General features: G+C 32.7%; 1 protein-coding gene and 1 long non-coding RNA gene across 5 annotated transcripts in view; one reads left to right on the plus strand and one right to left on the minus strand.

The window, feature by feature from the left end:
* LOC106876034 (uncharacterized) overlaps positions 1-13,824 on the plus strand; it is an 85,072-nt gene extending 71,248 nt beyond the window's left edge. For all 4 annotated transcript variants that reach the window (XM_014924412.2, XM_014924415.2, XM_014924413.2 and 1 more), the window contains 4 exons: positions 828-940; positions 2,957-3,088; positions 6,121-6,291; positions 7,256-13,824. In XM_014924412.2, the coding sequence (XP_014779898.1) occupies positions 828-940; positions 2,957-3,088; positions 6,121-6,291; positions 7,256-7,411 (572 nt within the window). In that variant the 3' untranslated portion in view covers positions 7,412-13,824. The remainder of the gene's footprint in view (positions 1-827; positions 941-2,956; positions 3,089-6,120; positions 6,292-7,255) is intronic.
* The window catches only part of LOC128247319 (uncharacterized), a 5,569-nt gene continuing 3,231 nt past the window's right edge, over positions 13,811-16,148 (minus strand). Inside the window, exon 2 of the long non-coding RNA XR_008263701.1 lies at positions 13,811-14,033. This is a non-coding gene — a long non-coding RNA (uncharacterized LOC128247319). The remainder of the gene's footprint in view (positions 14,034-16,148) is intronic.

Below are 16,148 nucleotides of genomic sequence, written 5' to 3' on the forward strand. Positions count from 1 at the left end.
TTATTATTATTATTCAGGTCACTGCCTGGAACTCGGAATCTTGGGGTTAGTAGCCTGCATTCTTAACCCCAAGATTCCAAGTTCGATTCCAGGCAGTGACCTGAATAATAATAATAATGATAATAACATCGAAAAATACCTTAGGAATGACAATCTAAGTTCAAAATTTCCTCAATACACCTGATGAAGGCTAGAGTGTATATCAGCTGAAACATTGTGTTAACAACAAACAAGATGAGGACAAATATCCGTCAAATGTAAATAATGTACATAATTCCTCATCTCTTAAATATAGAACTGAATACTTCCATGTTGTTTCCACTTTTACCTTTTGCCTGTATGTGTGTGTGTGGGTGTGTGTGTGTGTGCATATTTCTGATGTGGATTTAAAGGCTTTTCTTCAAAGGAACAGAGATACAATGTCATCATTGTCGTAGAAAGGTATAAATACATGATTCTGTCACGTATTTATGTAGTTAGTTGTCTAACACCTTATCCTCGCAGCTGTTTGGCCTTACATCACTGATCTGTATTGCACTCACTCTAGAAGAGACACAAGTGTAATTATCCCTGATTGGTTTTGATCATATAATTGTGAAGCCTGAAACACCCTACCAAAACATTTATCCCAATAAACAAATGAAAATGTAAGTGCAGGTTCAAAGTAATCTTTACAGTGCCTTTGAGTTTCTTCTTTAACAGCTGTTGAAGTTAGTGGCTTCTGTAATTAATCCTTCATAGCATTTTGCTATGGAGATGATCTACACAGATTATCCATACATATTTGAATTGTTTGAAAGAAATAGTTTTATTCTCTCTTATTTCAGTGTCTGTAAAAAATCTAGAATTCCTGAAAGAAATCCAAGAATATCCTTTGATTGACATTGCAAAGGTTAATCCTGAATTATATGACTATATTGCTGATATGAGAGATGTCAAGGTGAGGAAGTGACAAGCATTATGATTTGAGGCAGAAGAGATATTCTGCCTTTTAGTGTTTTATTTTGAACTTTTGCTACTTGTAACCTAATCTTTCTGTGTTCTTTTATTGGAGTTGGTTATGTGTGAATCTGCTTTGCTGTAGTGTAATGTATGGTTATACTGTCATCCATGCCCACGTGTAAGCATGTTTGTAATGCAAGTTTAATGGAATAAAATTTGTGAGTAAACTGAAAACTACTACAGAAAGATTTAAGCAAAACTGTTATGTGTTACTTAGTGTCAAGATATTTTAAAACAATGTTTTAATTAATTCCACTTTTGTTTATATTTAGATTTACTATATATATATGAATCAAGTGCTGTGGTTGCATTTCAACCAGTTAGAAAACTTTTACATGAGACATTATTGTATATAAAATGACAACACTTCTGTCAGGACCAATAGCAGTTTGAAAATTCAATGGAAGCATAGTTTCCTTGGTTCAGTTGGAAAATCAGCCGCCACCTCTACCACCATCATGACCATATAATAAAACATGGTGTAATTATAAGGTTCAGTCCAACACAGCTGAGATTGTATCAATAAGAACCTGTATGGTTCTCTCTCGTTTCTGTATAAAGTGTGAGAAATTGAAGTTATCCATTGCTAAAATTGGACCCTGTTACATTTATAATTTAATACATCTACTAATTTTATCCTGTTCACCTCAAAACATATGATATACTTCTCTTTCCTTCAGTTCCATTAAAAAAATATTGAGAAAGAGCAGCTAAAATGGAGAGTAAATTTTAAAATATCCCTTGGCATTGTAGCAGCTGTATTTTCTAAACGGTGACTCATCAAAATTATAACCTTGATTTGGTACCACTTTCATTTAATATGTATAATATTTGTTTTATAACATTTATAAAATTCAGTATCTAAGAGGGTAACATAAGTAACATAGTCCCTGAGTTCATATTCAACTATAGACGTTTTGTTATGTTTCTGGAGTAGAACTGTTAATTCTTCATTGATCCAACTAACAAATTTGTAAGCAATTATGATCTGTAAGTAAACTGGTATTCTATCTTGAGAAGAGATTCGACTCTCATCCAAACGACACCCTGGAAACCAGAACTAATCACTGACCCATAGGCTATTCACCTTCTCATTGTAAGATACTTGTGACCTTCTTCACAAGTATTTTATTGTCTGTTATTACTCCATTTACAGGTGATTAATTAACAGACATTATTGCCATTAATGTAGCACTGGCAAATCCAAAGACCAAGTCTTCAGTCATACTACAGTGATAAAAATAATAATCCTTTCTACCGTAGGCATAAGGCCTGAAGATCTGAAGGAGAGGATTAATTAATATACATCAACCCCAGTACTTGACTAGTGCTTAAAATATTGACCACTAAAGGATGAAAGACAAAGTTGACCTCAGCAGAATTTGAACTCAGAACTAAATGTCACTAAACATGTTGCCCAGCATACTAATGATTCTACTAGCTTGCTGCCTTAGTTATAAAAAAATAATGATAATACCAATAATTGGGGCTCAAAATATTTTCTTTCTCACTGTTTTTTTAAATTCAGCCATCACTTGGAAATGAGAATGGTTTGATAACATGTACCATGCTTTCACTACTTGTTTTAGGTGTCTATGTAGTTACAAGCAGATATAACCCCACCCCAAACTTTCCCACTCATTGATCTAACAGAACGTCCAAGATGTGACAGTTAGAGAGAGAAAGAGCTGATCCAGCACTCATTTTCAGCTGGGTAAACTGGAGTAATATGAAATGAATTGCCTTGCTCAAAGTCAAGGCAGGCATCCTGGTTCAGAAATTAAACCCATGACATTATGTTTGTAAGCTGAACACCCGTAGCCACTAAGTCACATGCCTCCTCACCATTATTTGTGTTTATAAACAAATAATAATTGACCCTATGGTCTACAGTACAATACCTTAACTTGATGTTCACTGTACTTTACTAAACACCTCTTTCTTCTGTTTCCAGCTTCTTCGTATCCGGTTGTCCCATCTCAGCTCTTATCTCTTTACTTGCAAGAAGACTGAAGCTGAAAAGTTTCGTCAGTCATTTTGGCCAAAAGAGTACTTGTACGAAGATGTCCACTTATATTCATTAATAGTAAGTGTTTTGTTGCCATGTTTGTCATGATAACATATTTTAACCATCTGGTACCAAACCACCTGAGACTGCCCCTGGTTTGATGAGACAAATTACCTATTTAAATTAAAATTAAAACCTGCTATTAAAATTTCAAATTAATTTATGTTATGATGACCACTATTTTACTAAATTCTTCATTGTGTTCAAAATTAAGGAAAATAAAGGTAATATATTTCAACAGAAATATGCTAAAAAAAAAAGATAGTATAATTACATTCATTAAACTTTTTTACTGATTTTCAGTAGTTAGCAGTAAGAGTACCACTTACCTTGCACATCACATCATGTTCAAAAGGCTTCCCCGAAATTGTTAGCTACTTCTGATATTTAATTGACTTAATCAGTTGTGCAAGTGATATTCCAAAAATAGAATAACCAAAATGAAGATGGTGTGGAAAAAGTTCAGGATAGATATTACCTCTACTAGTAGTGAAGGAATTCTCTCTCTGAATAGACAGATACTATAGTGCAATTTGGTATTGGCATTAAATGCAAGGATACGCAAAGATTAGAAAGGAATGAGACAAGCATGCTCCACTGGATGTATAGTGTTCATGAAGAGTGGAACACAAATTAGCTGAGAAAAATAATTAGATAAAAGGAATCATCTGAAGTATGCAAAAGAAAAGATTGTGGTGGCATGATCATGTGATGTATATTACAGATGACAGTCAAGTAAAGAAATGGTAAGTGGTCTGTGTAAAAAAGAGCCTGCAGAAGAGGATGTTATAGAAAGAAGTGGTGAAAGCTGGTCCCAGAATGCTAAACCTCACAAAAGAGGTGACAGTGGACCACAGCAAGTGGTGAGACACCGTGCTGGAAAAAACTCATCCAATCTAAACAAGTGTAGAGAGATTCATGAAATGATTATGATTAACGATTATGTAGTCAGAAGTGGTGAGGTTTATTTGCAGACTCCCTCATGATAATTAAATCAATGCAGCTGATGTTTAGCTTAAACTTTTGCAGGCTAATACCATCTGGAACAAGCTATTACCTAGTGTAAGATTTGGCAGGGTGAGACACATGGGAGGATGAATGACAGAGAGACAGATCATTGAGATGAGATGGCGGTGTTACAAAACTTGTTAAACTCCATTGTAGAAGTTATAGATTGTCAGACAGAAGAAACAACATAACCTTGAACAAATGGTTGAAGTGTTTTGGGAAGTGAGTCTTTGTCAAATGACCATTTTGTGAATATTGTCTAAGATGTTTCTAAGTGAAATAGCTCCAGACACTGGAGCATGTAGCAGCACCATCCTTGTATGCAGTCATTATAGAATAGACATTGATCTTATCAGGCAAGAAGGTATTAGAAAGGAGATAACTTATACCAGTTGTTGATGATATTTCAAACTTTGATTTTGAATGAAAATCAATTTAGGATACAACCAGGAAATATTGATCACTTTTTTTACATAAATAAAATTCCAAATTTTGAAGGAGTTGAAAGATAGTTCATAGATTTAACCTAAGTATATTGCTGGTTTTTATGCAAGCCACTGGGGAAAACTTTATGTGGTTGCTCAATCCATTAGTAAAGGCTACCAAATCTCTTTTAAATCACATCCTACAAGAAAAACACATTGAGCAATGATGTTCTTAATGTACAAAATGACAAGATGCTTATGACTGGATCGCTTTCGATCTTGGGTCTGCTAGATCAGATCTAAACAACAACAACAATTGAACATTTTATTAACTCCAGAAGAATGGAAAGCAAAGTATATCCTAGTGAAAGAAGAGGGTAATGAAACTAAATATTAAGTGGGAAATATTTTCATCCTGAGTAAAGAAAACCTTGATAACACCTTATTTTTTGTTAAAATGTTAATTAGCAGCTTTGGTGTTATGTTAGGTATTAATATAGTCGAATGGATTAACGGTAATTTTAATTGGAATGTATTTCTTTCAGTTGTCAGATTTTGAACACAATGTTTTCAGTTCTGTTTTCAACCTGCACAAAATCTTTACTAACACAACACATCATCTTCATGTTTGAAATTGTAAAACTAAATCAGTGATATTTAAACTGATTATGAAGTTTTACAAAGAGAAAAAGTAAAGCTTTAACTGAATGGTGGGGGCATTTCCTTTCTAAAGGAATAGTCATGAAGTTCACTTCATAATCATGATATCCTGAGATATTTCCCTTTACTACATAGCATCTTAGACAAGTGTCTTTTGCCTTAGCTCTAAGTTGAGTCAAGCCTTGTGAAGGAAACTGCTTAGGTAGAAACTGTTTTGAAGCCCTGCATGGACGATACCTGTAATCCAACTTTCTAGCCTTGTCACATTCTCTCACACCTTTTAGCATTCAGATTACTCTGTCAAATGTAATGCTCATTTATTCACATTATTTTGAATTAATCATGCATTATCTCATAGTTTTGAAATTTCAACTATGTGATTGTTTATTCTTAGACTGACATTGTAAGGTAGGTGTGAAAGGCTAGATTTTGACAGTTTGAGCATAAAATATGGACAACATTTTGCCTGATGTCACCAGTTTAAATGCTAAAGGGTTAAGAGTATAAGTGTCTATGGAATTCAGTGAGCAAGTTAATCAAACAATTGAATACTAATTGTTGAAGTTGATAGAGATACAGTTGACTTTATTTTCTAAGTTGATAATGGAGAGAAAGAGAAATTTTACTTCTTTGCAATTTTGAAATGAAAGAATACAAGGTATGTTGTTTAGAATTGTGCCTTTACCTAACAATCTCAATCTAATTGCATGAAGCATTCTGAACAAGAAATTAATATTTGTTTCTCCATGACTTAACATCATACTAAGCATCACATTTTCAGTTTAATAATGATTAAAGCCCATCATGTCTTGGGAAAATAGCTGTAAGTCATCGTCATCCTCACCACCACCATCACATTGATGTCATTGTTTTCTCTCTTAATGTTGCCAAATAATTTCAAAGATCATAACTTATCCGTAGCTTTGATAATTATTTTCTATGAAACTTTATTTTTAGGATTTCTTACAAATTCAATGTGGTCAGCTACAAATGTCACTGAAGAAATTACTGAAAACAGCTAGCAAACATGTATATGAGTGTGGCCTTTGCAGCCAAAAAGGATTCATCTGTGAAATTTGCAAGAATGCTCAAGTTATTTATCCTTTTGAAATGGACACAACATACCGAGTAAGTGTGAACCAGTAACCAATTTTAGTGTAAAAATAGCTGATACCTTTTGTTTATATTGAGCCATTAGTGTTGATTTAAATATCATAAACCTATCTATAATCAATTATTTACTCAATAATTTTGTATAGTTTAGTCAGGACGAAACTATTACCTAGTATAAGATTTGGCAGGGTGAGACACATGGGGGAGAATGAATGACAGAGAGACAGATACATTGAGATGAGATGGAGGTGTTACAGAACTTGTGAAACTGTATTGTAGAAGTTGTAGGATTGTCAGATAGAAGAAACAACATATCCTTGAACAAATGATTGAAGTGTTTTGAAAAGTAATCCAAGACTGATTAGATTTATATAGTCAAGTCTACCAGGAAAACATCAGTGAGAAGTGAATTCTTGAGGGCTTGAGTAAAAGAAATAGGTATAGTGGTTAATACAGAATCAGGACAAGCTGAAAGAAGAGTATATTAAGAAAAGAATGTGTTGGATGAGCCTGGGTACAAGTGTGCAACTAAATAGTTCATAGAAGCTATAGAATAAGCAAAAAGGAGTCAGTGTGTCTGAACCAGACGTTATAGTGTATTGGTGAGTAAGTCTTTGCCAATAATTCAGAATGTGTGTGTGAAGCAGTAGCACCTTCCCAGATGTGAGAATAGTAGGATTTTTCTTGAGCTTTGTAGAGGGTAGTTGATCAAAGCTAAAGTATTTTCTAGCTCATTAAGAGAAAGGCTTGTCTTAAGGATACAGTTTTTGCTATGTTATGTTTGTGGGATTGTGAGAAGAGATTATAAATGATTGTGAAGTCAAGAATTTGGAGCAAATTTGAGGATTTTAATTTTTATATATTATTCTAGACTAGAGAGAGTTGAAGTACACTATTGCTGTAGTTGAGTCTTTGCATTATTGAAAGAGACTCATTGTTATGTTCCCGTTGTATAATAATGTTCTAATTTTTATTTCAGTGTGAACAGTGTAAAGCTGTTTACCATAAAAGCTGCATGAACCAGAAAGACCAGTGTCCCAAATGTGAACGACAGCGGGAACGTATTCTGAAAGTAGGTCCACTAACCAACTCCTCAGAAGCAGACTATGATATAGTTCCATGGGAAACTATGTAATTAATATCCATAAGTGAGAAAGCTGCCTCTCAGATGAAGAGAAATTCTTGTCTATTCACGATGTTCACAAGAGTAGATTTCATCTCATCTGTCTGCACATCTTCACAATGGACATCTTTAAGCTATCATAGAGATAGAGTATAAACTTGTGCAACATTAAGTCTGTACATGTCAAAGTTCTGTGGTTAACATTTCATCTATTTGTTAATTTATTGACATTTGTTACTTAACCAACCTTCAGATGTCAGTCTAAGTAACTGATGTCATCTGTCGGTGGGATAGTGGAGATACAAGATTACCACTAAACATGCTTCATTTTCTGCATTTTTCTCCTCATGGATGAGCATTTCCAGTTTTATATGAACAATATTTTACTCTGCTTTAACTCTATCAATTCTGCTGTTAAATGAAACAATTTTTTGTTTTGGGTTTGGAATAACTAATATTAACCTAAACATGTATTTTATTTGTTTGTCTATGTGTATTTTATGCATACAAACATGTACACATACATACATGCAAATACACACATGTTTACATTAAGCTAACACTATCAAGAACTACAAATCATATTTAATAATATGGTATTTGGTGAGACAATGCTAACTCACAGATGTTTGTTAATTGGGTTTTGTGTGTGTGTGTGTGTGTGTGTGTTGTGTTTTTGTAATATTACCAGACGGGCCTACTTCTTTGTGCCATTAAGACTATAGCAACAAGCATAGTCAGTTCAGCCCTAGTGCTACCTAGAAAGCCACATGTAGTACATACATACATGCATGAACACAACTATTGAGGCATGCTGCAATGCTGAATTATCTCACTTCATAATTATGCTCTGCATTTTTAACTCCACATAAATAATGGTGCATAATTTTAAAAAAAGGCTTCCCAGTTTAGTGAGTACAAGTCACAAGAATGAGCATTTACCATGCTATGTTTTCTTTCAGTTTCTCTTTGAAACTGAACAAAAACCCACTCATCGAGACTGGGTGTCTCATATTTCCCCAGGGTTTACTTGGGTTATTCTCAACTGTCCCATATGTTCTTCATATCTTATCTGCACTGTGCTTGTGTTATATAAATTTTGATTCCCCTAAGTTTGCACTGGACAAAGATGTTCCTAAACTTATTGCTGCGTGAAGTACCATAGATTGTACAAGTAATACATATGAAAGCTATGAAAATCATTTGTTTTATGCCATGTCCTAGCGTTTTCTCTGTAAAGCAGTGTTGGAAATACAAGCACCTTGTAAACATCTAACTTGGTTTTAGCAACAGAAGCGAACTGAACTGCAGACAATAAGAGAGAGACTAAGCTAACATACACTTTGTATGCCATGAGTGACTCTGCTGTTTTCAAGGATGACACTGCTGTTTATAACAAATCCTGTTAACAGAGTGAACTGTTTTCAGTAGTTTGTTAATTGATTTTACTTGTCTTTTTCTATTCTATAGATAAAATAGTTTTTTGTTGGAGTAACTGCTTTTACCAGTGGATATCTTTCATCCTACTCACCTTTGAAGTAGAACTGCTCAGAATTGTTATTGCTATTGTTTAATCACAAATTTTCCCTGATAGAGCAGACCTGTGATCTAAAACATTCCAGCCATGACCATTCCCTCTTGTTTTTAAGGTTAGTGTATTCAGAGTCACATTGTCTAATGTGTACTTCCTTTTTTCAAGGCACTAGGATGTAATTTGAGAGAGATTTGGCTGCTATTTCAAGCAAGTTGAGCTTGTCCGTTATGGTGGATACTAAATACCTGGTAACTTCTGAAGAGTCCAGGATATAATTAGAGATTTTGATTGAGGGTGGTTTATAATCTGCTTCACCTTGTTTTTCTGAGGCTGATGGTGTAGAAAAACACCAAGTTGTTGAATATGTTTATAACAGTGATTTATTTTTCTTAAGTTGTTATTGCTGATATTGTTACATGACCTTAGTTAAATATGATCAAACAGATTTATTGCATACAATAACCAATAAATAAGTAACAATATGTGGCCCCAGTTCACTAGATATGCTGTGCTTTTGATTGGTTGATGGACACCACTGCACATTTCATCATCCAGTATTTGATCATATGAGGGTAAAGTTTGGTAATCATAGCATTTTCCATAATGTATCATATGGTAGTCAGGTTAGCAAGGCTGGATTAAGCTAGTATGGGCTTTGTAGCACATGTTATAAAGAGTAAAATATAAATCTTTTTTACTCATATAGTAACTTACAATTTAAAAGCTACATTTTCTAGACTTTGTTAATGATACTGGAAATCTCTATATCACATAAAAATTAATATTCAGTGCTTATTACAGTGCAGTGTGGAGTTGTTCAATCAGCTTTTGTCCATGAAACACATTAATTCATTTTTAATCCTTCTCAGTTTTGAACTTAAGTATTCTCCACTGCAGTTGGTAACATTTGGAAAACAAGTTTCAAAAATTATCAAATATCTAGTAGGAAAGCTGTAAGCTCTTGTTTTGCACTAATATGAGAAACAAAATCAGTATTAAACAGTTTAGTAAACTTTTGAAATTCTTCCCCAAGACTTGATATGAGTTGACAAGATTCGATGGTCCCTATACAATCTGTTCAGGTGTAAATGATGACTGTAATTGCTGAAGAAAGCCAAATACACCATTCATCTTTTGATATGCTTTCAAAGTGTTTTGACAGTGCAGAAAGCAAGATATCAAATGGTATTGAGCAAGAAGCCAAGTATTTTTCTGAGTGTGAAGATTATTAGTAACAGACATGAAGGGAATGCAAGCAAAATTGCAAGTATGAAGATTTCAAAGGTTCCAACACTCTTGATCTACATCACAAATCTAGCCCTGACAGCAAAATATAGCATATAGCCAAAGCCAGCTAGTATGCATATCTGAATATATCAGGAGTAGAATCCAGCTATACACAATAATGCTTACTTTTCTTCTCTTCACAGATAATGTGACTAAGTAAGATAAATCCAATCAGTTTGGTGAATTCCTCATTTTTATGATGATTATGATTTATGTCCTTTATGTTTGCATGAGTTTGTATGTTCTACCAGAAAAGGGTAAAACTTGATCAGTAGTTCTGACAATCCAAAGTAATTTCCATGTTGAAGAAAGTCAATAGTTTTGTTTAATCCCTTGTCTCTTTCACAAGCTGGGAAGTAACATGTTCAGCTTTGTTCCCACTCATTAAACTGCTTTCCACTAAACTGAAATCATAAACCTGCATGGAAAACAGAACAGGCTTCCTTTCTGAACAGCATAACCAATTTCTTGCATGCTTCTTGTTTATGGAGATGTACAAAATAAACTTCTGACAGTGCCAAGGTTTCTTTTTGTTGTCATACTATTATATGGATTTCGAAAATGTCATTTTTGTTGACATTCATCTCTTCCCTTGGTTAGCTGATATTCTTGATAACAATCATCTACATTGTTTGCCCATTCACCAATATTGTAGAATACTTTTCACTTGTTTCACATTCAATGGATGCTGTCTGTTACTGTCCGTCTTCTGCTGCTCTACTTCTAATTGTTCTTATATTCCTGACTAGCTCCATCATCATCTCTATGAACATGAAGTATTCTGTGAACTTGTGTGTTTTTTATATAGGCTGATCTCTTATTTCTTTTTCTTCCTTCACTATTTTGTGCATTTCCAGAAACATAATAATGTTCAATGTCTCTGTTGCTATTGCAATGGGAAAATGTCAATAAAATATTCATTTAAAAACAAGTAGATTATGTAAATAAACATACAAACTTCACCAGTAAGCACCAAAGTAGAGCGCTATAAGGTGGCAGTTTCAAAGCGTAGAGTGGCATAAGGTAGCAGTTTCAGAGTGTAGTATATTATATGGATTGTGGGGAAATAGTCTGATATTGGAACAAAAATTCAATAAATAAAAGTAGCAGCAAAGAAAAATAATAATAATAATAATAAACAAATTCTTCAGTGTAGTTCAAGGAAAATGCAGATCAAGTTAATTAATTGAATGGTTGGTCTATTTGCCTGTTTTGCTTGCAAGTAGAATAGGTTGAATGTTTGCAGTACCAAGTTCTTAGATAAAGGAACAAGAGAGAATGTAAACATGACTAACTTATCCAATAATAAGCAAAAGAAAGTTTGCAATAACTGCCATTACAAAGTATTTATAACAGCTTGTGGGACAAACTTCAAAAGGCTGAGTCAAGGAGCTATTTTGATTACCAAGCTAATTCTGAGTGGCAATTCTCATATGGAACTTTCAAAACTAAGTAATGTTGCAAATTTTGGGTTTACTTCTTTAAAAAAGTTTAGTTACACTTTATTTATATCTGAACCAATACAAAGCTGTTTTATTGATCCAACTGCATATTTGAAAAACTAATGCATATAGATCAGCAAGCACAATGGACAAAGTTGGAGTAATTAAAATGAATACAAGGGTTCTAGGATTTATTTTATCAAAAGCTTGATATTTACCTTCTAGTCAATGTGTTTGAGCAATTTAGAAGGTTAACCTTAGAAATTGATAGCTTAGACATGTTAAATTATGTTAGTATTCCCTCATCATGGGTTCCATCCTTAGGAACACCCATCCATTAACAATTCAGAAATTTATTACATATTTGAACAGGCAATCCAAAGTGGAATGACCTTAATTAACAATCATTTATTATCTGTAAACACTGATATATCATAGACCTACTTTCCTTCCCTACTGATGAATTCTCTTATGTTTGTTAACAGCCTTCATTGCAATACCTTTAAAACAAATCGGTGGAAAATTTAGATAGGTGAATCCTTCCTCTATAGATTATGATTTCATTTTAGGCCAAACCTAAAAGATATGAAGCTTAAATGTTGCAACATTATGCAAATTCACTAACAAATGTGTAAGTTAAATATTCTCACCTGATGTTAAACTCTAATATGTAGATTTGTGTTGTTAGCATCAATTTAATGTTGAGCTGTACATAATAAACTGTTCCTTGCTTGTTTAAAAATCTCAATTTGATGTCATGGGAATAGTTAACATTCCACTGTCTACAAGAAGCAATAATCTGATTCGACTGACTATATTTATGAGATAAATGATAATTAAGCTCAAGTATTGTATGTTGAGTTTAATGCATTGAATCAGAGAAAAAGAAATCTGTTAATAAGCTTCCAATGAAAGCCCATTGTCTTTTTCATTTCTTTGTAATTTGTTTAATTTAAAGTATTTTTTATCTTTGAAGTATTCAAAGTATTAGATCACCCTTAAATACCCAGTCTTTCATAAAGCATAGAGTACTATAATGATCATGTGCTAAATTAAGATTGCTAGTTCACAGAAATTTAACATGGAGCCAGTCTTGTTACTAGATTAATCCAGTTCTGCAGATCAGGGTCCCACCTAAATGTTAGACATCTTTTTCACAGCAAAATAATTTACTTTACTTTTCAATTTTTTTTATTTATTTGTTCGTTTTTTAGATTGTAAGACAGTAGAATCAGTGGGAACTAGTTAAATACTGTAGACTAACAAGTTAAAGTTGGTTGACGAATACTGTTGATTCTTGGAGATTTATTATGAGTGGTTGACCCTCCTCAAAGTTTGGTCCTTGTACATACTTTAGTGTGGATATAGCTACTGTGTTGGTGTAGATCAAATGGAAAAGTTATTGTTGGAGGAACAATTTTATAGAATTCTAAAGAATTATTGATGTGTCTCCTTGATTTTTGGTGGTCAAATAAGTAATTATTGGAGCTCTAAGGGTTACAGTTGAATAACTAATTACTGAAACTATAAGGGTTACAGCCATTGGCTACATTACCCTCTTGTCTAAGTGGTACTTAATATCAATTTTCATTTGTTCTTCTCTAAAACCCTCTTTAGCAAATAGTACCAGATATTGGTTGATGCCCCCCCCCCTCTTTCAAGATGCCAAATGTAATATACAACAAAAATCAAAGGTCTATGCCCTGCAGAATGGAATGTCATAGAGTTCTCTCCTATCACCAACTTCTTAAACTAATACATGCAGAAACTGCCTCAATGTTCACATTACAGCTCCACTCATTCACAATTCATCAGAAATAGCTCACTAATTTGAATCTTAGTTTCGCAACTACAATGTAATAGTAATACTAAACAATTCCTCTCTACTACACAACATACCAGTAACACTGAAGATCATTGTTTTATACCTCACATTGTATTCTATAAAATATATCCTACACCTAATGATATAAGATTTGTGTGCTTGTGTTAACTTACACAAATGTCTATGCGTGAGTACACTTTGTATATAATATTTCAAACTACCTATTTATTAAATTCAAATTCTAATGACATATTTTATTTTTCAAAATATTTAAAAATTGTGCTGTTGTTCTGACTCTTCAGTCTATTGAAAAAAAACATTAATTTTTTAAATTTCATTTCGTATTTGTTTTTATTTCATATTTTGTAATGTTTTACTGTTGATAATATATTTTTCTTATTTTATTTTTGTTAATCTTTTATTGATCCAATTTCTTCCAAATCATCTAAAGGTATGCTTTCCTGTTTGAACAGTGGCATAATAACCTGTAGAGTATGCAAGGGCTGTAGACACTGCCTTTCTTCCTTGGTCTAAGACTTCAAAAATCTGGAAATTAAATTATTCTTCATCTTAATAACAAATAAGTTCTAATAATAAACAATTCAGTTAAGTAATATCATCCATATTCATGACATAAATATCAAGATCTTCTTTTCTATCACAGCCTTCTAAAGTACTACATAGAGCAATGAATGCAACCTATTGTGGAATCATTTGATTTTCATATACAATGACCAGATATTTGGATTCTGTTGCAAGAAGATCCCTAATTAGAAGTTGTTTTTCAAACGTATTTATAGTATTTATTCTTCTGATGCAGATAAGCTGTTAGCATTTAGTGATAAATATATTTAGCTTTAATTCAATAGAGTTGAAACATATCTTAATCTCTGCCTACAATGTGATAAAGGAATAAAGGAAGAAAAAAATCAGTTTTAATCATAGTGACATACTGGATAATTTGGCTGTGTTAAGTTGGATAAAAATCTTGATATTCTCTATGGAAGTTTAATGACGATGGTTCTTGTTTATGAATTATCTTAACATTCTCAGATAAAGAAGAAAAAACATTGTTATATAACATTAAAATTAATCTATGATTGAAATTAATCCACACCTTTAATTATGCTGAATCAATAAATTCAAGCTATGATTCTGTTGAGATTATAGTGAATATAATTTTTTAAGGAACTTATAAACTGTCTCTATTATTTGGATGGAACATGAGACTCAGATTAAATACTGAAATACAGAGTAGTAAGACCAACTCAGTTGAGATTTAGATGTACAGAATTAGCTTACTTCTAAAGAATTGTTGAAGATGTCATTAATTTGTGTCTGAATAAAACAACGAAATTTCCAAAGGTTACGTATAACCTTCTATAACAATGACTACTTAAAAAGGAATTGTATGTAACAAATTGGAACATTACTTGGTAGGCGTAAATATTAATTTCTAATTTTAATCAAAATGCCAAAATTTGCAGAGAGAGATTTTGTTGATTTAGTCAATCACAGTACTTGACTGGAATTTATTTTACTGCTCCAGGAAGGAAGAAAGGCAATATCAACAATGGTGGTATTTGAACTTGGATTTGAACATAACTAAATACCACGAGGTATCTAGTCAGATGCTTTACTACATCTACCACTCACATGCTGAATAGCAGCAAATATTGCATTAAGGTCAAGTTAATTATGACACAAAGCATGAAAATATGTTTTGCAAGTGATAAAGCATAGATAGTGTTAATATTTCAAATTATTTGACTACACATGACAATGATATCTCAATGAATAACAAATATTTAATATCATTTCGTGATCATTTTCCAATTAAGACACATTCCTTCTGTGTTGATGTAAAAATCCCAAAAGTATTCTTACCAAATGTAGTTAACTAACTAAACTATCGCCTGGTACTCTTTCAAGATACGATATTTGTCATTTCACTAGATGCTCAAAGGTTTTCTAACAGTTTACATAAACTGAACAATATTTAGATTGAGATTAAAAATTCTAAATTAAATATGATGTTATTCTGACATTTCAAGGATTACAACTCACTGGCAGCAGTGCTATACCTTTTTTTTTTTTTTCAAATTCTACTTTTGTAATAAAAATATTTTAAAAAATCACATACATTTGATTGTCAAATAATATCAGATCAAATATGTCGAATGTTATTTTGTTCTATTGAACTCAATATAGAGAAAAGGCAGGAATTATTTTCTCTAATTTCGGCAACATTCCAAGTAAACTTTTGATTAAAGAAAGAAAATCTCAAATAGGTGTATCAACAGGCCATGGCAAGGTTAGTAGCACCTCCAGGTGCTATAATCCTCCTAACATAATTTCACTATCTTTCTCATGAGTATGGCAACTGAAAATAAAACACATAAACATTTGAAGTTTGTTGGGATGTTTCAGTGAAAATATCTAAAAAAAAAATTGTAACACAACACAACACTTAAATGAATATTTAAAACTGTTTGCACTCCAGCAGCAATCACTGTAAATGGAAGATCAGTGACAAATGTTCCAAATAAACATTTTATTGAACACAATATAATTTTCTTCTTCATTGCTAATGTCATCCACCTAACTTTGTGTGTATGTATGTGCGTGTGTGTATATATATTATTTTAGTGTGAGAGAGGT

This window comes from Octopus bimaculoides, chromosome 3 (assembly GCF_001194135.2).
Source record: "Octopus bimaculoides isolate UCB-OBI-ISO-001 chromosome 3, ASM119413v2, whole genome shotgun sequence".
In the NCBI taxonomy this organism is placed as follows: Eukaryota; Metazoa; Mollusca; class Cephalopoda; order Octopoda; family Octopodidae; genus Octopus; species Octopus bimaculoides.